The sequence below is a fragment of the Marmota flaviventris genome, chromosome 15 (genome assembly GCF_047511675.1).
Source record: "Marmota flaviventris isolate mMarFla1 chromosome 15, mMarFla1.hap1, whole genome shotgun sequence".
Classification (NCBI taxonomy): Eukaryota; Metazoa; Chordata; class Mammalia; order Rodentia; family Sciuridae; genus Marmota; species Marmota flaviventris.
The window spans coordinates 53,374,007-53,398,291 of NC_092512.1; the positions used below are offsets into that span (position 1 = coordinate 53,374,007).

General features: G+C 39.1%; 1 protein-coding gene across 3 annotated transcripts in view; it reads left to right on the forward strand.

Annotated features, from left to right (window-relative positions):
- The first annotated feature begins 772 nt into the window (after positions 1–772).
- The window catches only part of Tpd52 (tumor protein D52), a 105,889-nt gene continuing 82,376 nt past the window's right edge, over positions 773–24,285 (forward strand). For all 3 annotated transcript variants that reach the window (XM_027949376.2, XM_027949381.2, XM_071602276.1), the window contains exon 1: positions 773–901. In XM_027949376.2, coding sequence (XP_027805177.1) covers positions 883–901 — 19 coding nt within the window. In that variant the 5' untranslated portion in view covers positions 773–882. The remainder of the gene's footprint in view (positions 902–24,285) is intronic.

Sequence of the window (24,285 nt, forward strand, 5' to 3'; positions counted from 1 at the left end):
TGAAAGTATAGTCATAGGAACTTCAAACAGACGTTTGATCAATGAACATGAAGCCTAAAAATGCATGTCTCAAAGATCTCTGCTGATATTTTCTGCCCAGTGGTTGATTAATTTCATTTAATTCACTTGAGTGTTGTCTCCAGTCCTGCTACTCAAAACACTCACATTCTTATGACATGAAATTCTTTCTAATTGGTCACCTAAAAAATCCGTAGATTCTATGAAAAGAAAGGACTATTATTTTTCAAGAGATCCTTTGTAATGTTCGCCTCTGCTGGTTTTTGACCTAGTTAGTGAAGATATCACAGGGTATTGAGAATATGGAGACTAAAGGGGAAAAAAGAGCCACTGGCATTTCCAAATACCCTTCCTGTGATTTCTACTCTACAAGTGCTTGAGAACAGGTGCTCCCAGAGGCGGAGAAAGGGCACCTGCAAAGCCCCGGAGGAAACTTTTGATTTTTATAAATAACTTGGTGGAGGCACACGAACGCCATCTCGGTTCCCAAGCCCTCTCCACGCGGCCTCCATGGTGAGCCTCTCCTCGCGGCCGTCCTCCTCCCTTCTCCCGGCTGATTTCCTGCCCGAGCCCCAGCCGCGACGCGCCCGCCTCGCCGGGCACCGCCCGCCCGCGCCGACGTGGCGGAGCGCACAGGTCGCGGGTCAGGTGGTCGGGTGACGCCCCGGGTAAGCGCTCCCGCCCCGGGCGGGCGGTGCCGCCGCGCCCGACGCCTCAGGGGGTGGGGACTTCGCAGGAGTCGCGGCGGAGGCGAGGAGGAGCTCCGGGCGCGGCGCGGCACGGCACGGCGCGGCTGGCAGGGGCGGAGGCGGACGGGCTGCGGGCGGCAGAGGCGTAGAGGACGCGAGGCGGCCGGCGGGAGACATGGACCGCAGCGAGCAAGGTGAGCGCGCGGCCGCGGCGGGCTCCGCGGCTCCCGGGGCGGGGGCGTTCGGCGGGCGCGGTTTCGGCGCCCGGCTGCGGGCGGCCGGGCAGGTGCTGAGCCTCTCCAGCCCGAGCCGCAAGTTGCTTCTCCCGGATCCAGATCCGGCATCCTGGGGTGGCTGAGCTGGAGGGAGCTGCCCTGGCGGGCGGAATCGGTACTTGTGTGTGTGTGTGTGTGTGTGTGTGTGTGTGTGTGTGTGTTGGGGAGAAATGGAGAGAGAGGGGAAGGACCTATAGGAAAGAGGGAGAGGGAGAGAAGATTCTGGGATGCAGAGGAGGTGCTGGCCAAGCACCCAACGCTTTGGGCGTACAGTACAGCTAGAGCTGGCAAGTGATGGGAACCAGGAACTGGGGGGCTATGGGTCGGTTTTTTTTTTTTTTTGTCCCTCAATAAGGACCTCAGAATGGGTACCTGACTTGTTGAGACTTTTTGCCTACTTGGAGTTTAGGTGCTTGGTTAAGATTTTTAGTGGTCTTTGATCCTGTGGCAATGGTTTTGGAAGTAAGATATTTGACATACCAGGTGTTTCCAAATTGTGGAGTGGTGTCTGTGGGTTTAATTTGTGGGGGTGGGGTGGGGTGCGGGAGGGAGCTTTTTATATTGAGGGTTTTCTTTTTTCCACCAAGGTGAAATCCCACAGGACAGAACCCTTAATTTACTGTAGCTCTATTTTTTAAGATGGTAACTTAAGTGAAATTGCCTTCAAGAGAATCCTTGTATGAGGTGTGGTAATATTAGGGCATAATTTTTAGATTTAAATATTGCTTCATCCTAGAGATCTCTCTGCTGATAATAAACCAGACTAACGTAGATATGCATGGCAGGCCTTTAAAAAGATATACAAATGCTAAGAAAAGATAACAAGGTAACATTTGGGAAGTAGGAATAGGAATCATTCCTGTTTTGAGCCCAGACACAACACTTAACCATTTTTGCTTATTTTCTTGCAGTATTTACCTTCATTATGAGTTTTTATGTAAATAAAACCATATTCCACATATACTGTTTTGTCTTTTACTTATGATAGCTTGTAAGATAGAATCTGTGGGATCCTCTGACACTTGTTTTCCTCCCAACCCCTCAAATTAATTTCACACTTACCATGTGAGTGCTTATAAATCTTATGTACAATATGTTTTATACATACACATGTTATTCATTATATATGTATCTATATGATCTATATGCATGCATACATTATCTGCTAGATTTTCAGCTTTTTTTTTGTTGTTGTTTTATGCTAGGGGTGGAACCCAGAGTCTCAGGAATGCTAGGTAAGCTGTATACCACTGAGCCACATCCTCAGCCTGTTTTTAGCTTCTTAAGGTCAGAACATTCCATCTTTGGTCATGTGTGGTTGGTTGGGCAGCATGGTGACTTGTACATAGTAGACCCTCAAATGAGTGAAGAAATCTCAACATAGGTTTTATATGTATTGTTAGAAGACTTGGGGGCCACCATGGAAACCAGCCTTACTCTGGATTTTAATGTGGGTGATGGCAGAGGTAAACACGTACATGGATATTTGTATACTCATTTGTTTTTAACATAAATTTGCTTTTAATATAAATGAGGTTTTTAGAGTAACTGAGCTTGGTACATGCCAAAGTAGTTTAAGCAGCTGTTTGATAAAGGTGACTGGACTGATTAGTTTTAATATGTTGTGTGTTCTGCTTTGCGTGGTAACAATTGCAGTACTATTGCGATATTCTAACTTTCTGTGGTTTTATAGAATTTTTTTTTTTTAAGTTTCTAATTCTAAGAAAGTTTAATTAATCCTTTGGCTTAAGGTAAGTCTATAATATTCAGATGGTGTCTTTGGTTGGTTGAGATATTCATTAGTTAAGTTAGTCCTTGTTTTTAATTGTCCATCCTGGAGGGCTAGGGAAATCCACCTTTTTAAAGTGATGGACAATGTGGTAGGCTCTAATGATAAAGAGGAGTTCCCTGCTTTGGGAAGGTCTGTTGGCTTACTCCTATGCTTTGCCATGCTAGATTCATATGACCTTTTCTTAAACTTTTGCTTCTGTCTGCCTGTCATTTCATCTGTATGTTCTCATGGCACACAGTCAGGGCTCAGCAGTGTGTTGACTGGCTAAAGTGTGAGGGAAAGGTATCCAAGAGCAGGTTCCAGTAACTGGAACCTCTGTCTCTCTCCAAATTGATCTCTTGTTTCCCACTGCCTCATGTCCCTTTTTCCCTATTTCTCAAGAAGCAGAACTCTGCGGTTGGGAAAAAAAGTTGCTGATAAGGCTGTGTTGGGCTTAGTGCATAAGTTTACTTCGAAGGCCTTTGAACTGGTAGCGCAGAGGGATCTGTCTTAAATGAATCTGTATCAAGATGTCTGGCTTAAAGTGAACAAGGTGGAATGTTTGAGTTTGATGTTCATTAGCAAACTGTGTTGACTGAGATAAGATTTATAAAACTTTGTGATTGTCTCTTGAATTGTGATGATTTTTTTTTGCAAATTATTTCAAACCAAATCATAATTTTTTATGATTTCTTTATTTCTTATGTGCATGAAGTTTTCTTAAATTTGTCCCTTAAAAATCAAAACTCTCATTACAAAGTTAAATGCCCTCTTTTCTTACATGCATTCTTTATTGAAAATGTCCTGCTTAAACCTTATAAGATCTCAAAATCTGTCCGTTGCTGGGAATTTTATTAACAGCTGCAAAGTTTAAAAAAGGAACTCTTTTCGTTGTGTTTTCAGCCATATATTCTAATGTTGTGTTGTAGGAAGACCAGAATATTTTCTACTTTCTTCTATACCCAGTCCTTATATACAATACTCTGCTTACAGTGAGAGTTCAAAAAACATTCAGTGATTTGAAATACCTTAAACTGCATAATGTCTTTCAATAATTTCTAAGCATTAAGCTAACCACAGTGCATTTAATGTGTAAGGCATTTCCCAGTGTGACTGGCTAACTAGAGCATACCTTATGTTGAAACAAAACAAAACTAACAACACCCCCCCCCCCTCAACTCCTGCCTCCTTTTATAGGGAATAAATATTTATATGCAAGTATTCTCTTATGTAAGTTTAGTTTAGCATTATTTTATTGAAGCCGAGATAGTCACCTAGCCACTAAGAATTTTAATAGTTAGAATTAAAGGGGAAAAAGCCAACTTTATTACTTTCAGAGGATAGGGGAAGATTTCTGAGGCCAAAAACCCACAGAGGGGAGGCTGCAAGATAATTGCCACTATCATTTCCTCATTGTAATTATGCCTTAGGTATAACACAAATGTGGCATGTCATTTATTTAAAAGCAAAGCATTTATAGAGAAGAAAGGACACCATTGTGAGGGTCTGCTCACAGTCTCTAGCTGTGATCTACCTAGGCTATTAATTTCTTTGGTCAACACTCTCGATTTCCATATGGTGCTAATGTCTTTGTTAGCCCTCCTTCACTTCCTGCATTTATTTTTATGCAACAGCTTGCCTAGTCTCTGGAGGAAAAGCTGAGTGGTGGGAGGGGTTGTGATCTCTTAGCAAGATCTCAAAACAGAATAATCTATGCCTGCAGTAAAAACAAATATTATACATGCACAGTTTAGAACACAAAAGAATACCTCAATCCCCCAAACTTAAAGCTACTGAGCTTTTTGTTGCAGGCTAAGCTTATTTTATTTTCCTGTTGGGGTTAATTATTGCTGCTTTAGTTGTTGACTGTTGTAAAATAGTAAATTGTAAATTGTCTCTCCTCTGAGACATTCCCAAATTTATTTAAACTGGGTGGTTACCAGCTGTGCTGAAACCATAATTTTAGCATGTCTTTTTATCTAAGACAAAAAGGTAAAAATGATAAAGATATTTAAATTGTTTATGAAAGTTCATAAAGAAAATGTTTGAATGTAAAATTACTTTGTTTTTTGTTATCAAGAATAGTTGTCCATTTTAGAAAAATCAATAGTATAGATTTAGAAAAAGAAAATGAAATCACTTGTAATCCTATTCTGGAAAATTATAGTTAACATATTGGTTTGTTTTCATCCGTATAGTTATTTAAAATAAATCACAAAGCAGTCTTATTGAATACTCTACATTTAAACTTTTAAAAAAAGTAAACTTGATGTATTTTAAAAATATACTTCAACATCATTTGTCTAGTATTCTCAAGTAATTAATGCACCTGATACAAAACTCAAAGTGACTGAAAGGGTGTAAAATTTAAATCTCTTTGTCATTCTCATCTCCGTGGCTATTATTTCTCTTAGATAACAATGCTGTCATCTTTACTAGTTTCTCTGTTCATCCTGAGAGAGTCTATGTATGTTTGTATAGATGTACACATATACTTAAGCACGTATGTGTGGCTTATATAAACTAGCATATAAATTGTTAAGGACCCAACTTTCTTCATTAAATACAGTATTTGTTTTACTGGTCGCTCAACACAATATTATTATATGGAACAGCTTTTTGTTGTGGTGGTTGTTATGCTGGGGACAGAATCCAGAGCCTTGTATATGTTAAGCAGGCACTCTACCAGTGAGCTATAGCCCAACTTACAACAGCTTTATTAAAAAAAATATTTTTAGTTGTAGATGGACACTATATTTATCTATCTATTTTTATGTGGTACTGAGGATCAAACCCAGTGAGTGCCTTGCATGCTCCAAGCAAGCGCTCTACCATTGAGCTACAGCCCTAGCCCCTAGAACAGCTTCATTTTTAATGGCCATTTGTACATGTCTGTTATATATATACTATTTTGTGTCTGCATTAGGCAATTTTTAACCCGTTTTGTTGTATCTTCCCAGACGTGAAACACCTATAAAAACTTATATTGAGCAACGAATGATGTCACTTATAGTAACTCTGAAATAATATTTACATATTTATTATGTTTGCAGAATTGAAAGCTTGGGATTCAGTAAGTTAGCTTGTTCCATGCTGATGGGTATTTTAAGTGTGGCTTTATAGGGGAAGGGAAATTTCTTCTCTAGTTTCTCAGAGTTTTCTAATGGGCTAATGTATAAAGTCAAATCAACAGAAGAAAAATACACTCATCATATGATTCAAATGTATGATATTTCAAGATCATTGTACTGTCATGTGTAACTAATTAAAACAAATGAAATAAATTTAAAAAAAAGAAAAAATATACTCATTTATAAAAGTATGCAAATTTATTTAGTTTACCTGTACAGGGGGGCCACTCACAAGAAAATTGAAGACCCAAATAAGTGACTAAGTTCTAGGATTGGCAATTGTGAAAAAGTAACTAAGACAAAGATTAGTTTAACAAGATTTGTTGGTATAGATTTCTCTTTGTCTTCTATGTTTGCTGTAAGAATGTTTCTTTTTTCCTGTGTAGGAAGGACATTGTTCATATGTAAGTTTCATCTGATTGCAGGAAGATAAAGGATGTCAGAATGCCCTGCTATTATTCAGGGTCATTTAGCTCAAATTAATCATTAAGCCAAAATGGAATGTTTTGGTGATGGTGTGTGTTGAAAAGCTTTAGCAGATATATACCTATATATGTATATAGATCTATACGCATATATATGCATCATTTTGCAAAAATGCCAATATGTCTGTAGGAAGAATTCTTAGAAGAATGTGACTGTTCAGTTTTGATTGTGCCAAATTCTGCTCCATAAAAGTGGTGCCAATTATACTTCTACCAGCAGTGTGACCGTCTGCTTTCCTGTACCACGTGGCCAGGCTATTCTCACACTTTTTCAGCTTTGCTTATCTCACAGAAGAAAAGTGGCTTCTCAGTGTGTGTCTCATCATATATCCTTAATATGAAGGCAGTTGTACTTCTGATATGTTTTAGATCTAGATTTCATTTTTTGTGAAGTTTCTGGTTGTAGTAACCTTTGCCAGCTTATCTATTATGTGTTTTTTCTCTTTGTTTTGTAATGTGTAGGTCTTTGATCATAATGTGAGTTTTTAATACATATTTTTCCTAGTTTGTCATTTCTTTTTTTTTGATTTTAGTGATTTTTTCCCCCCAACCAGAAATACTAATTGATGGCTTCATTTGTGGATTCTAACTTTTGAATCATTCCTAAAAAAGCCTTCCTCACTTTGAATTTATGTTTTTATGATTTTATTTTTTACATCTAAATCTTTCATCCATCTGGAGTTTATTTTGGCTGGGCGTGGTGGTGCAAGCTTGTAATCCCAGACTCTGGAGGCTGAGACAGAAGGATTCCAAATTTGAGGCCAGCCTCAGCAATTTAGCAAAGGCCCTCAACAATTTGGTGAGTTCCTGTCTCAAAAAAAGACTGGGAAAGCAAATCTGGGTTAAATCCTTAGTACCCTCCACCCCAAAACAAAGTGACTGGAGTTTATTTTGATTGAAGTAAATTATGACTTTTAATACCTTACCCCTCTCCCCTCTTTTGGCTACCCATTTGCTTAACACAATTCATCACCCAATGGATTTTTCCTCTACTGATTTGAAATGCTACAGTTATCATATACTATTCTTTTTTGTTGTTATTGTTATGCTGGGGATTAAACCCAGGGCCTTGTGCATGTGAGGTAAGCGCTGTACCAACTGAGCTATATCCCCAGCTGTAAATTCTTAACTTATTTTTCCCCCTTGATATATATGTTCATTGCCAACAACTAAACTGTGTAAATTATTGTAGTTTCATAAAATGTAAAAATGCCTGGAAGGGGATCACTTCCTTGATTACTCCCCTAATTACTCTCTTTCCCTTTTTTTTGGTGATTAGATTTTTCATGCCAGATTTTATTTTCAAATGAATATTACAGTCGACTTATATAGGTGAAAATTCAACAGAAATGGTGTTAGCCTAGCTGTTTGTCTTCTGTCCCCTTTCTCTCTCTTTTTCAGAAATTGGTCTGTTTCTTTATTGAACACCCCAATAATATGTCCATCAGGTTCATATTATATTTTTTTTAATCTTAATGTTTAGGGTACTATTAGATAATAAGACTTTGCCATAGCATTATAAATGTTTCCTAAACCTGTAATATTTTATGGTTTCACCCTTCCACCATTTGAATATTCATTTAAATGTTTCTCTGTTAGAGTATAGATTGTGTTCCATTTCAGCTACTACAAATAATGCTTTAAGAGAAATTATTTTAAGATGGAATTCCTGAGACATCAAGGAGGTGAAATGTTTCCAGCTTTAAATATGTGCTATCTTAACAATTTTTAAGTTTAACATACAGTAGTGTTAACGATATGTACTTTATTTATCTCTGGAACTTTTTCCTATTGCAAAACTGAATCTAAACCCATTGAACAACAATTCCTTCTTTCCTTCTCCCCTGTCATGGTAACTGTCATTCCTGAATTTACTGTTTGACAAACCTCATGAAGGAGGAATCACTTAGTATTTGTCTTTTTGAGATTGACTTATTGTGCTTAGTATAAAGTCCTCAAGCTTCATCCAGGTTGTAGCACGTGGCAGTTCTTCTTTCTTTTGGGAGATGAATAATGTTGTATGCATACCCTGCATTTTCTTTATCATTCATCTCTCAGTGGACATTTATGTTGCTTCTATCTTTTGGCTGCTATGAGTAATGTTGCAGTAAACATGGACATGCACATCTCTTTGAAATACTGTTTTCACTTCTGTTAGAGATGTCTCTAGAAGTGAGATTGTTGGATGGTAGGGCTTTTCTATTTTTAGTTTTTAGAGGAACCTCAATATTTCCTCACATGTCTATACCAGTACATATTCCCACCAGCAGTGCCCAAGGATTATCCCAGTTTATCCACATCTTTGCCAACACTTCTTCTTTCCTTTTTACCTCTTCTTCCCTCTCCTTTTCCCTGTCCCTCTCTCCTCCCTCCCCTTCTGCCATCCTAATGGGTGCAAGGTAGTGTTTCATTTTGGTTTTGATTTGCATTTCTCAAATGGTAAGTAATGTGTGTTTTTGAATATATTTGTTGGCTTTTTGTGTATCTTCTTTGGGGAAATGTTCAAGCTCTTTGACTTTTTTTTTCCAGTCAGTTTACTTATTGTTGAGTTGTGGGAGTTCTTTATTCTAGATACTAATTTAAGAGTAAATGTTTTATAGATGACATTTTTGGATACATTGCTTGGCTCTTGAGTGACTTTTTAATACTTCCCTCTCTCTATCTTCTCTCTTTAGATACTTCTGTAACCAGTACTAAAAAGAGTGGTTTCAGAGAAGCTATTAATTTATATACTTTAGTATATAAACTGTATTTCATATTAACAGCTATATTCATATTGCAAAACTGAATCTAAACCCATTGAACAACAGTTATAATTCATAATAATTCATAAGCTTTAAATAACAATATTGTATATTGCTATAATTTTGTTATTATTGTAATCTCTGTTGTAAATTGCAAATTTTTATTTTCCAAAGGGTTTGGGATAGAGTCCCCTATCAATACTTTTTTTTTTTTTTAATTATTTTTTAGTTGTAGTTGGACACAATACCTTTATTTTACTTATTTGTTTATATATGGTGCTGAGGATTGAACCCAGGGCTTCACAGGTACTAGGCATGTGCCAGACACCTCTATCAATACTTTTAATAACACATTTTCTATACTGTTCTATCAAAGTTAGTTACTTGCTTTTAATGTGTCCTGATCTTAGGACACATGGGTGGTCTCAATATATTTTAGAAGTAGTTTCTTTGAAACTAAATTTCTAAAAGAGTGGTGTCAGAGAAGCTATTAACTTCATACCTTAGCTTATAACATAGTATATTTCATGTATAGCATAGCACCTATGCTATATTCTTTTTTTAGTTTTCGGCGGACACAACATCTTTTGTTTGTGGTGCTGAGGATCGAACCCCGGGCCTCACGCATGCCAGACGAGCACGCTACCACTTGAGCCACATCCCCAGCCCACCTATGCTATATTCTTAACTGCAAAACTGAATCTAAACCCATTGACTAATGGTGTGGAATATATAATTCATGAACAATTCCTTTATAATTATTCATAAGCTTTAAATAACTTTAAATATTGTACATTGCTATAATTATTCTTTTTTAATTAGTTATTCTTAGCTACTTGGGAGGCTGAGGCAAGAAGATTGAAAGTTTGCCATCCTGGGCAAGTTAGTGATATCCTGTCTAACAATATAAGAAAAAGGGCTGAGATATAGCTCTGAAGTAGGTAAATGCCGGTTTCAAAAAATGACATAATATAATTTTTGAATATAATCATACTGTACCTTGATAAAGTTTTGGACTATGAATTTATGAGGATTAAATTAGGGTTTATTGGAACTATTGTGGTATGGAAATGAAGCTTGTGGTTCAATCAGGAGGGCTGAAGGAATAAAGATAAATAGTTTACCCAACTTGTTGGAAAATGTACTTGGCTAGAAATAAAGTGTCGCTAGAATATTTTCTCAGCACTCAGTTCAAGGGTGTGTGTAGTAGGTACTCCATAAATATTTGTTATATCACACTCACATCAGCTGGAAGGACTTCTAGCATAAATAGAGTCAGATGGGAGTAGACAGAAAAGGCTAAGAATTAGTGAAAGAAAAAGGTTTGGCAGGGAGATAGGAGTATGTGTTCCAAATGTGCTTAAGGTTTTATATATAACTACTGAAAATCTGATCTGTAAATAGAGGAGAAATTGGAACTCTGCTTTGGAATTCTACATGTAAAAATGTGCATGTATACATAGAAGAGCTAATGTTGGCTAAATTTTTATTCTTCAAAGGGTGTGGGATATAGTGCTCTATCAATCTATCAATACTTTTAATAACACACTTTCTATGCTGTTCTGTCAAAGTTATTTACTTGCTTTTAATGTGTCCTGACGTTAGAAGACATGTGTAGTCATAATACATTTTAGAAGTAGTTTCTTTGAATGTCACTGAGAAGGGTGTGTTAACAGTAGTGAAAAATGCTTACTACTAGGAAAAGAGAACAAATACTCAATAAAGAAAAAAATGCAGCCAGGTGTGGTGACACCTGCCTGTAATCCCAGCTAGTTGAGGGGTTGAGGCAGGAAAATTGAAAGTTTGAGCCATTCTGGGCAAGTCATCGATATCCTGTCTCTAAATAGAAAAAGGGCTGGGATATGGCTCTAAGATAGGGAAACAAAACAAAACAAAAAACAAACAAAAATGCAAAATTTGCCTGTCTGGGACATTTGCAAAGGAAAGACCCTCCTACAGAGGGTCTCTCTTATCCATGGAGATTAGATACATCCTAGGGCCCATAGAGGATGCCTGAAACTGTGGATCATACCCAATCCTGTATGCACTTTGTTTTATCCTGTGTGTGTGTGTGTGTGTGTGTGTGTGTATGTCCCTGAGAGTGTTTAATTTGCAAATTAGACATAGTAAGAGATTAACAATAATAACTAATAAAAATAGAATAATTAAAACATTGTACTATATTAGAAGTTATTTAAAGCTTATGAATTATTTACTTCTGGAATTTTCCATTGAATATTTTCATACTGTGTTGAAGCAGAGTAATTGAAACCACAGAAAATGAAACCTGAATAGGGAGATTCTCTGTATTACCGTCCCAGGTGATGGTGCCACCTGGTCTTTCAGAGCTCCTATTAACTTTCCTACCTCTTACCTCCTCAGTGGTGTAGGAGCTAGGACTGGCAGATGGGGAAGCAATCTGAATGACTACGGCTTCCCCAGACTTACTCTTCTGGATGTGGAGAGCTGTACAAAAACTTCATCCCAAACCTCTTGTCTATAACAAAATAATCTGGGTTCCAAGAAAAACTTAATTTAAGTTTGCTGCCCAGTTTGGAGGGATAGGAACGTGTCCTAACTCTTTAGAAGTGTTTTCCTGACAAGTAATTTAAGCAAAATTAAAATCTGGAGGGACACAGCTTCAGTCCTGTGTTTTATTTGCTAAAGTTTTCCAGCTGAGGTTTAGGGAGTGTTTTAGTAATACTACTATTACCAGTAGCTGCAATGTTTATTGAATATTTTCTGTATGTCAGGTTCTGTTCTAAATGCTGTTCTGGTTTAAGTTTTTAAAATCTTGACAACAAGCAGGGAGCAGGTGTTAATAGTGTCCCTGCTTTACAAAGGAAACAACCAGGCGTGAAGGGATGGAGTAATAATAACTTCAGGGACACAGAGCTTGGCACAGTTGGAGAGCTTGGCACAGAGCTTGCACTTCTGATCTGTGATGCCTTGATAAAGAGTACACGACGTCCTTACCTATTATACTGCCTCAAAGTTATACAGCCTCTTTTGTTTCCAAAGGTGGTGTTCAAGAGTAGCATAGCTATGGCAGAAGCTACTAATGGCAGCTCTAAGAAGCAGATGACCTGCATGTCTGTCTTCGTGCTTCAGAGCTAACTGTATATGTTCGGGCAGAGTGCAGAATGTGAAGCATCACCTGGGTTCAGAATTTGACTTCATCATTTTCTGTTTATGAGACATTGGATACGTTGCTAAACCTCTATTGAGATTGTCGGTACTTTAAATATTTGTGAAAATTAAGTAAAAAATCTGTTGAGTAGCACTGGTGCTCCATAGATACCAGTTCTGAAATTGAGTGGCACATATTTCTGGGGAATGCTGACTCTGTGGTTCCAAATACAAATTATCAACATATTATTTATTTAGAGACAAATAGGATAGAATGACTGTCCCCAGACTCATTGGCCAGTCTGGAGGAAACAAACATGCAACTGGGCCGCTGTGGGGAAATGAATGTTGTGAGAGCCACACAACCCTGCCAAGGAGGAAGTGAGCAGTTTCTGCTGGGGTCATCAGAAAAGAACCCAAAGATGACCTTTGAACTTGGACTTGAAGGTTGCTATGGACTGAATGTTTGAACTCCTCCCTAAATTCACATGCGGGAGTCTTAATCTCTAATGTGATATTTGGAGTGAAGTCTTTTGGGAGCCGGCAGGAGTGGGATTAGTGCCGTTTATAAGAAGAGAAAATCGAGAGGTGTACTGCGTCTACCCTGTGTGGATTCAGCAAGAAGCAGCCATCCGCAAACTGGAAAGAGGGCTTTCACCAGGAATTGAATCTGTGGTGCCTGGATCTTGGACTCTAGTCCAGAACTGTGAGAAGCCAGTGTCTTGTTGAAGTCCCTCAGCCTGTAGTATTTTGTTATAGTAGCCTAAGCTGACAAAAGATGAAGTAGGACTCTCCTAAGTGCAGAGATAAAGGGGCAAGGAAGGAAATTTACCATGAAGATTGAGCATGTGCAAAGGTGCAGAGGCATAAAACCACAAACAACACAAATGCAAAAGTAGGCGAGGAGACAAGGAGAGTGAGGTGCTTGATTCCTGAGACTTCTGGGATAGAATAGGTCAGATGGCAGAGGGTAGGGTAAGAAGGGAAGAAGAGAGAAAAGCTTTCAGATTGAATGAAGGAGAAACTGGAATAGTGAATACAGAAGGAAGAGCAGATACCAGGAGGGAGATAAGGAATTTGTTTTGGGGGTACATTATATTTGATGTCTGTCCCAAGTTCCAGAGCTGCATAACAAACCTATCCAACATTTATTGTGGCACAGACCTGTGATTGGAGAAGGGCCTCTGAGGACAGCTATTCTCATTCAGCCTCAGCTGTAAGGATTTGAAGACAGAGGCTGGGGTCTTCTAAAACCTCACATGAGGGATGATTGGTATCAGGAAGATTTGAATAACTGTGTTCCTTGGACAGCTGTCTCTATTAACCTGGTCTTGTGCAGCCCCCAGGTGCCCAGACTTATTGGATGTTAGCTCAATGCTTCCCAGGAGGGACCCTGAAGGAGGCAGGGACAAGCTATATGGCATTTGATGACCTGGCCTTGGAAGTCAGGAGGCCTCACTTCTGCATCATTTGAGTGGTTAGAAATGTGTCCCCAGCACCAGCTTACGTTCAGAGGGGAATTAGACTTCACCTTTAGGTGGGAAGAGTCAGTGAATGTGTTCATGCTTTATGATCACCAGGTCTTTGTGAAATTTCCAAGTGGATAGGTTCAGGAGCAGAAAACATAGATCTCCACACTAACAAGTTGGGCAGGATTAGATCACAGTTGTGGAGATGGCCTGGGAGAAAAAGTAGAGCTGAAAGAAAAGAGAGCCTCGATCGTGGGCCTTTCAGATGGGGGAGGGGAATGTGTGAATTAAGAAATAGAGTTAGACTTCCAAAGGCTGTGGAGTTGTAGGTCAAGGTGGGCAGGTATAATTATTCCAGGCTTATGAATAGTGAAACAGAGGCATCCAAAAAGGGAACTCTGCTCTTTGGATAAGTCAAGGGGTGTTTTGAAGGGAAATTTGGAGTAGGAGGTGATGACACTTTGTTTGTCTGCCTTTTTTTGGGGGGGGGTATTGGGGTTTGAACCCAGGGGCACTGTACCACTGAGCTACATCCCCAGCTTTTTTACTTTTTCTTTTGAGACACTGTCTTGCTAAGTTGCCCAGGCTGGACTCCAAGCCTCCAAAGTTGCTGGGATTGTAGGCATGCACCACTTCACTCAGTGCTTGCCTATGTGGAGTGTTGTTATTTACTTTGGAAATGGAGAGGATAAGTCCTTTGACATTTGTGAGTTGTTTGTAAAATGAAAGAGAAACCGGAGGGCAAGGGAGGAAAAGTGAGTTTGCTATTTCTACATATACCAATGGTTTTAGTTAAGATGCTTTTAATGCGAAATGTATTTTATTTTATTTTTGGGGGTAGTGGAGATTGAACTTAGAGGCACTCTGAACCACATCCCCAGCCCTATTTTGTATTTTATGTAGAGACAGAGTTTTACTGAGTGCTTAGCACCTCACTTTATGCTGAGGTTGGCTTTGAACTCGAAATTCTCCTGTCTAGCCTCCTAAGCCACTGGGATTACAGGCATGCACCACCATGCCCAGCTGCAAAATGTACTTTAATAGTGATATTATCGGGTCTGACCTTCAGGGAGCTCAAGTCTGTAAGCAATAATTCACTTCAATGTGTAAGAGTGTTGCAGAGAATAAGCACTTATTAACTATTTCCTTGGTGAAAGTTTTATACTTTCCTTGGGTGGTCTGATCACCAGAGAAGCAATTTAGCCTAGAGGTGACGTTACAGCAAAATTGTACTGCTGTTATTTTAAAAAAATTTAACCAGCGGTTTCAAAGGGCAAACTGAAGTTGTGAGTACTTGCTTTCCTCATGGAGGGTCTTGGCGATGGGATTGATTTGTGTGGTGTCTGGATTTATCAAATAGTCTTGCTCATGTTTTTTTGAGAAATAATTTTCATTCTGCAGTGCCAGTTCCCTAACTCGGGTGAAAGTCAGCTCTTTCCTTCAGGTCATCTTTGGAAGATAAACCTGTTTGCCCTGTCTGCCTTGCCTGGTGATTTTAAATGAATTGTTACTGATCATTGCTTCAGGGATTCAGTGAAAATTTGACTCATAGTAAAGATAACATGACAGATTTTTCTTGTTTAGGATCTTTAGAATTCCTTCCCAAACTTTCTTCCTTTTTATTGTTTTAAATTCCTCAAGAGGGGACTCCTATTGGGCTCTGGCCAGGGCTGTGGTCTCTGCAGAGCACATTCTCCTGGTGCAATTATTCCACTCATAATCAAAGCAGGTAAGTCTGCTGAGATAGCCAACTTCTCAAGGTGCTCCAGATAACTTTGCTCATTTTCTCCAACGTCTAGGGAAGTGCAAACCTCAAGTCAGTGTGTCCACTTTCTTGTTTTCCTCTCTGCAGGTACCTTTCTTTCAGGGCTTCTACCTCCCATTCTTACTTTCCTATCCTTTTTCTTCACCAATTCCCTTCTTTCTCTTTTTATCCTTTCCCATTTGGAGCCATTAAAATGGAACTCAAGTGTTTTAGGAATTTCATGAACTCATTCAATGTGCTTTATGTATCCTATTAATTTATTTTTGTGTGCAGGAATAAGAGAAAAATAACTTCTGAAAATGGATTTCACTTACTATGTTCATTTATTATTCATTTCATTGCTTTTTCAAAGCTGATTTAGTGTGGGTGGGAGAAATGCTTCAAGGTTTAAAAGAAACATTTCAAATTGTTAATTGATGATTTAAGAAAATCATATTTTATTGGTTAGCTTAACTTTTTGGGTTTCTCTGGGCCAGCAGAGAAATAGAGGCCACAATAGCTTTCCCTTAATGTTATTGTCATTTTAACTTATTAGAAGATGAACAGGAAATTTTGAATTTTTCTTTCTCAAATAAAGGTTTTGAGGGAAAGTGGTGAGTCAGTTGTTGATTCTAATCTGGCTTCATCCTAGGACCTGAACTTCTGTGGTATTTATTGTCTTCGTCCCCATGGACACTGGCCAGTGCTCAGAGCTCCTGCTCCTGCGGTGCTAGAATTCAGGAGAGGATGCAGGTTGGGCCTGTGTCTTTCTGACTCTCCTGCTTCTCTTGACCAGAACACCGGCCTGCCCAGTCACTTTTTTGCTTTTGACAGTAACATACACTTTTTTAGGTGTGTTCATTTTCCCAAAGTTAGAATATGTTAAATCTCTTATCTTTGCACAGTGAACAAAGGAAAAATGTCATTGTGCCCTTCATAGTGTGGCAGTTCTACTCATCTCTTTTTTAAAGGTTGGAAAAGGTGAATGAGAGAATGCAGAGGGTGAGATGGTTGGTCTGGGCTGAAGAATTTGGAGTTTTTAGTTCTTTTCAACTAGTACTGTATGGAAAAGAAGCAATTCCGTTTGGTGGTGATACTAACTTGTATCATGCGCTTCCTAGGTCCTGGCTGCAGCCCTACATTTATGGGCGAGTGCCTTAATTGATCCTCACCTCAGCCCTGACAGCTGATGTACTTTTCCTTTTCCTGTTTACTGATGTGGGAGTTTAAAGCTCATGAGGATTAAGAAACTACCCCAAATCACTGAGTTTATCTGTAGTCTTACTACCTGTTTCTGATGTAGAAAGACCTTATTTTAAATGAATTTGTTATAGATATTAATTTGCCAAAATGTAGTTGATTTATTTAATAATACCAAATCTCAAATAAGGGATGGAATTTTGGCTGAGAATTATTGAGTTAATCATGGGTGGAATGTTATGGTACCTGGAGAGCAAAATCTTTGGTTTTGCTGTAGGCCATTTTGGAGAGAAAAGCCCCTATGATGCAGGAGAGGGGAGAAGGCAGTGGTAAGCTGTGGAAAGTGCTGAGGAAGTGTTCTGCTCACCCCTGCCCAGCCTGCCCAGGGGAGTTGTAACTGCCTTTGAAGAAGTAACTGTTCTATGGAGGCTGTACACCTCTATTGTTTCCAGCAGAAGCCTGGGCAGGCCACTGTGCAGCCCTGTGTTCTTGGAGACAGCTGTGGTCACCTTCAGTTTCCTTCAATTTCTGGGCTTTGTGAAGTCAAATCAGCTGTATTTAATGTATTTAGTATTTTTCTATGTTTTCAAGTAATTACCTTTTTTTTTTTTTCTTTTGAATCAGGGATTGAAACCAGGGATGCTTAACCATTGAACCACATCCTTAACCCTTTTTTATTTTGAGACAGGATCTCACTAAGTTGCTTAGAGCCTTGCTAAGTTCCTGAGGCTGGCTTTGAACTCATGATCCTCCTATCTCAGCCTCCAGAGTTGCTGGGATTACAGTTGTGCTTCATCATACCTGACATAATTATCACTTTTTTTTCTTTCCTAAGTTACACATAACTTTAGTGAAGAAATGTATAGGAGAGCATAGCAATGAGACATTTTAATAAAACTAGACTTTCATTAATTTATTTATGTTTATATGTAAATAAATTAATTATTAGAACCTAATACAGTCTTAAGCACTCTTCTACATTGACTTGTTTGTGTCTTAAGAGTCGATGTTTCTTTGAATATACACGTAAATTAAGGGGCAAATATGCTAACAGGAACATAAGCACTTCTAATAAGAGCGGAACTCAAGCAAAACCTCATTTTCTTTATTCACTAGCAGTGGTCGGCCCTCCCTGCACACACCCCGTCAAGCCACCCTTCAGGTTCTCAATCACAGGCCTTTACTTGAAGCACAGACTGCTTTTGTTGGCAGCCCTTCAAACTATCAGGTTTCCTTGGTTCAAAGGGAACCCAAGACCTGCTTGTGCCTGCCTTTTTTCGTGTAAGAGATCTTGTTTAGAGCTGGATTTGCCAGTCTCAGTTTGGATTTAAATGTAGTGGGTGTTTTTTGGTGGGGTGGGTGCAGAGAAGGAAAAATGTTTTCCCAGCATCATTTCATGCCCGTCTTGGCGCCCCAGGTGGGGTTTCCTTGTGTCAGCGTGGGCCTGTCAATTTCTTGTGGACGGGCCTGGCTCCTACATGCTTCTCAGCTTCCCCATCAGTTCTCTACCTCTGGATGGGGAAAAATGTCCAGGACTCAACTTGTTGCTGAAATGGGGGCCCGAGGGCAGGTAATGTCAATTCTGGCCTTCCTCCTTTCTTGAGTTGTTGCAGGCTATTCAGACAAGTCTGTTTCAGAAGAAGTCTCCAAAGCCCAAGCCCCAAGAAGAAAGAAAGGTGCAGGGCTCTTGTTACATGGAAAGCTGCTGATCAGGAAGTGCTGAGGCCTCTTCTGACAAATATTGACATAAAGGCAATTATATCTGATGTCTTGCTTTTAACTTGTTTCCTGACTCATGTAGGAATGGATGTATTCCAGAATGTTCATGTACTGTGTCTTATACCTGTCAAAAGACAGAATGACAATAAATTTAGTTACAGATCAAATTGAGTTTTATTTGAGATTCATTTAGAATGAGAACTCCCAGTGGGAATGATGGAACAGCGGGCTTTGTAAGGTGGGAACAAGAAAATGGAACAATAGGGAAAAAAAAAAAAAGATTGATTGACATCAGGTTACTTTTTTTTCCCCAAGGTTTAAAGCAGAGGGGTCTTCCTTTGTTAAGCTGACTTGGGTAGACTGGAATCTTGTGTTTTCAGAAAAAAAGCTAGACTTTTTTGGGAATCTGCCTGTTCAAGTTTCAGTTTGATTCTGTGACACTTAGCAAAAGTTGACTCCATTTTTCTTTGATCTGCTTTCTTGGGCTTTAGTATAGCTGATTCTCAAACAAATGGCCTCTAATTTTTTTTTTTTTTTAACATGTCTTAAAAACGATTTATGCTGCTTTTCTCAAGTATTAAACATTTTCCCTTTAGAGGTAAAGTATATCTCACACAGTAGCAGATCCTTTTCCTTTTTGGATAATTGGTTATCCCTGTTTTATGAGACTACAACAACAACACTTTTTGTATTATCTTCTGGGGTAAAGACTAAGTTTCTAAAAGGATACAACTAAAAATCTGACCTTGTTAAAGGAATCAAAAGATAGACTGACTAGTGGGAGATGAGAAGAGTCGTATTTGCTTTCAGGTTAAAAAAGGAAATATTTTTTTTCTATACAATGGAAAATCATTGCTCCAAAAGTCGAACAGCACAAAGCTGTTTCTTTGTAGTTCTGCAGTCCCTTCTAGCATGGGGTCTCAGCAAATGTGAGGATGACAGAGGGGGCTTGGAGCTGCAGTGGATGTATAGTGCTAAAGACTCAAAAAAAAAAAAAAAAAAAAAAAAAAAAACCCAGGACAACAAAAGACCTTATAAACATAGAGCTTTGCCAAAACAAGGTCTGCATTGTTCAGTCTTTTTCATCCTGTGGCTGCTAGCTGTCCTCCTTACTAGACTTGGCCACTTGTCATGTACTCTCTCCATGGAAGGTCCCAGTAAGACCAGCTCTTGAGGGTTTGAGTGAAATCTCTACTGGATGTGTTTTTGTGCCCTTTGTGATCTCCACTGTTGAGCTTCTCCTAAGGACCCTCATTCTGTTTCACTAGCTTTATCTCTCCCATTCTTGCATAGTTAGCCATTTCACTAATCCCCCCATCCCAGCACCTGTAGTATTTCAAACAAGTTGCTTTGAATTTATAGAAACAATGCTCAAATACACCCTTCTTGTTTAAAAGTAAGTGAAAGAGAATATAGATAAAGCTCAGGGGTCTCAGTTGGTATAATTCTCTCTTAGTGATCTCTATGCCTGCTAGTGTAGACCAGGGGCTCTCAAACTGTAGGGGCATCCAAGGGCTTGTTAAAATATAAATACACACCCCATCCACAGAATCCTAATTCAGTAGGTCTGAGATCAGGCCCAAGAATTAGCATTTTTAGCAAGTTCCTGGTATTGCTGATGCTGTTGGTTCAGGGATCACATTTTTTTCCCATAGTTTTATTGATGCAGTATAATTATTCATAATAGTGGGATTTATTATTAAATATTCACAGGCGCCACATTTAGTAACACTACATAGAACTGGTTTTTGTGTGTGTGCCTTTTTTTTCTTGGTTTTGCAATGCAGGTGATCAAACTAATGACTCATGCGTGCTAGACAAGAGCACAACTGCTGTGCTACACTTCACACCCTTGTGTGCCTTTATAAAAAGCAAATGCTAACACACTATTCCTGTTTTTATCAGCTTTGTGTCATAGAGACCTTTATGTGCAAGTACACATTGGGCATTTCATTCTTTTTAACTGCTGCATAGTGTTCCACAGTATAAATATTCCTTAATTCCGCTTCTACTAATGGACATTTCCAGTATTTTTATTATTATGAAAAATGCTGCATTGCACCTCTTTGTATATTCCTCTTCTATGCAAGCATGCTTACCTAGGGTAATATGGAGCAGTGGAATTGCTCAGCATGCATACACATGTTTAATTTCATTTTGGGGCTAATAAATAATGGCCCTCTGACTTTTTGATTCTTATCACATTAATGCACAGTTCTAGGTAATTTGTTTTTTTCCTCTTACCAATTTGGGATTTCCTCAGAGTTGATAAGAAAATCATAAAATATGTGCTGGCTGGACCCTTTAAAAATTCAACGTGCATTGGGTTTTGAGCTGTTGACTAATTTAATTTTTTAAATAAAATTTCTAAAGCAGTGACATTCAGCGTCTGCCTACCAATACACCGAGGGATGAGAATTGCCCTCAGCAGCGACTCACTTGGATCCACTTCTAGGGGGTACTGATCTAAATATATTTTTTTTCGTGGGGTTGGTGCTTGGCCTTCCCAGGGGATCTCTCACCTGGTGTCAGACTCGACATGTGTGTAACCAAGTGCAGCATTTTTGTGCCCTCCTCCTTCCAAACCAGTTCTTCCTCTTTTTCTTCTTGGACCTGAGCAGTAATGGGTGTTAAGAGAGTTGGGTGGTTTTGGAGAGGCCTGCTGTCATAGGTGAGTTCGAGCAGGGTGAGTGAGCGTTAATCCTGCTACTACCAATCCTTATTTTTTGGATTTCATGAAATGATGAAATCAGGGATAAAGAGAGCTCACACTGGATTTTCAACTCCTTCTTTTGCCAAGTCATTAAAACCAACCAACAAAAAGCCGCCTTCTTTTTATAAATATGAGATTTTTTACCATCCCTCCCCCCCCCCCCCCCCCCCAATCTGGAAGAACATTATCTCAGAATAAAAGGCATTACTTCTATGTTTAGTGTCAGGAAAATTGGTTTTTCATTTCTCCTTTTGCCTCATACAAGTGGAAATGTTAATGTGGTATAGAATTGTCCTGGTTTTTCGAGGAACTCAGTCATTTCTTGAATAGGTTTGATGGCTGGTTCAGGCTGGACTGGATGGTCATGTTGTGATTGTTCTCTGCCTTAGAGGCTGCTGGGCATGCGGTGGGCCTGGAGTCTGTGGTGTCTGAAGGAAGCAGCATTCTTGTGATTCTTAGAGTTCCCATCCTTTGAGCACCTGCTGTGTTCCTGCACTGAACTAGGCCTGGAGAGGGAATGGTGTCCCTGCAGGACAGCAGCTCCTGAATACAGCTTCTTCAATAGTGTACAATCTGCTGTCCTGTGAAACCTTCTGTGCTGATAGCTTGCCATGCCTGCTCAGATATCACTTGCCATCAGAATCGACATAGATCTGTCACTTCTGGCCACTGCTGGGCTTGAAGATCTCTGCTGTATCTGAGAGTGTTTTGGGAGGCATTGCTACTCACTTAGCTGCAGGCAGGGTGGGGTCAGGCAATGGCAGCCCTTTATTGCTAGGAAGTCTTCATATCTGTTCCCAACTTCTGTGCTTCTGCTTTGGGATGTGAAAATAACCCTAATACGTGACAACAAAATTTGCACTAACGTTAACATCCAGGCTCCCTAGATATGGAATGGCCCTCCAGGAAGGCTTCTGCTGAGTCTAAGGTAGCTGTTAATTTTAAACCTCATGTGGTATGTGGAAACAAATTAAAAAATAACCCACAGAATAACTCTTTGCAATTATAATTCTTTCCAAACAATGAAGATATAAAGGGCTTATTAGGTTTTAAATAGATACTGTACGTTATTAGTTTTTTTGTCATTGTTGTTCTTACTTACTGGATGAGGTGCTAAGGGGATTGAGATGACCTGAAAACTTTGAAAAACATTTCAAAATGGACACAGAATGCCATGCAAGAAATGGAAAAGGAGTCGTGTTGGGCTGGGATGTTACTCAGTGGCAGAGTGCTTGCTGAGCAAAGGCCCTTGCTTTGATCCCAGCATAACTAACACACACACACACACACACACACACACACACACACACGACATCACAAAATATAGAAGGGACAATCCAATACCTTCCCACCCCAAGTAATCAGTTGTGGACAGTCTCTTTCTGGGTTTCAGTGAATCTGAAGGAAGAGGTGTCCTTGAAGGACAGATGGTACGCTCTAAGCTGTGTGTGCCTCCCATGAACTTCTCCAAGAAGCCCCCTGTTCTGAAGCCTAATAAATGTTTAATGTAAGAGGAGGCATCTGAAGGGCTTGCTGCAATTGCTATAGAGAGGCGGTGTTGGCCTCAGCTGTGAGACACAGGCAGGCCTTTTAGCAACCAGAGCAAGAGCAAAAGGTCATTTAATCTCCGCTCGAAGTGCCCTCTTGGTTCTGGTGAGCATTGAGCATTCTCCATGGTCTCCCATATTGTAATGTGTCTAACATTTTTAACTGTTCATGATTTTTTAAAGTACTGTTTTATTTGAATTAGAATTTTATTTGGACTAGTTCCAGTTGCAGAATTTTATTAGCCTTGTATGTTGGTAAAATTACAAATATAATTTCCTTGCCAATTGTTTGTAACATCGTACAATTCTTCACAGTAGGTTAAAAGAACAAAATATTATAATATTTATAATAATTATAAAATATTAAAAAATTCTTGCCTGACAAAGATTGCTTTCATTTGAAGAAGCATAAATGCTCTTGATTGATTCTGAGTATACCTAGAATTTTAAAAAACTTATTATAAAATTTGTCTTATTTTGTCACATAATTTAAATTTTGGAATCTTTTACATGAATTTCATTTTATGGATTAACCAAAAAATGGAGTGTGATTTTAGTGATTGTTTAAAAAGCTAATCTTTATATTTCATGAATATTATATGAGAATGTTTCATAAATAACATTTAAAAATATTTTTAGTTGTAGATGGACACAATGCCTTTATTTTATTTAGTTTTATGTGGTGCTGGGGATCGAACCCAGGGCCTCACACATGCTAGGCAAGTACTCTACCACTGAGCTACAACCCCAGCCCCATAAATAACATTTTTGGGAAAACATTTTTGCTTCTTTTTGTCTGCTTTGGTGCCTAATACGGTGGAATGTATTAGGAACTTTTTTTTTTTTTTTTTCTCCTTGTGCTGGGGATGGAACCTAGAGTCTCACACATGCCAGGCAGACACTGCACCACTGACTACATCTCCAGCCCAGAATGTTCTAGAATCTAATAACCATTTAACAAATGTGCTTCACGTTGAAAATGAAACTATCCAATTCTTAGTAGGTTCAGTGTTTCTACTTTCTTAGTCTTCTGAGTGAGGTTATATGATCCTTGGTAAGTTCTAGAAATATTAATTTTTGGTTGACTACTCAGTTAGTTGTCTATAAAGTAATGGATACTATGCTAAACTATGATACTTTTAGAAATAAAAGGAGAGAAGGAAAGGCATCCTTGGCTTCTGTACCTAAGTAAGGTATAGATAGGTGGGGGAGGCCAGGATGTGTTATTTAGAGTGGTACTCTGTATAATTATTAGTTCAGAATAAGCTTATGGGTGGCCTCCTGTTAAGTTTTAAAAAGTTCTGATTAATATATGTTTTAAGGGAGCCAAACTTTTAGTTGGGGCCACCCTTATGAATTCAAGGATGGTAGAGCCTCTTGGGATTTGTGGCAATAAAAGCAAATAGGAATGACTTTGGGTCTTCAGGTTGCTGCTTATACCTTCCTATTCTGGGCACAACTTCTCAAAGGCCCAGAGAGGGGAAGGGAGTGAATGATTTGACAAGCTTTGTTCTGGGTGTTTTGTTAACTTCTAGATGGGTGTCATTTTCTCTCTTCAATAGCTGTCTCAGTCATTTATAGGTGATCCAAGGGTCCAAGAAGTGGATACTTCTTCCTTGCTCATGATCCATAGTGGAGTCAAGATGGAAAC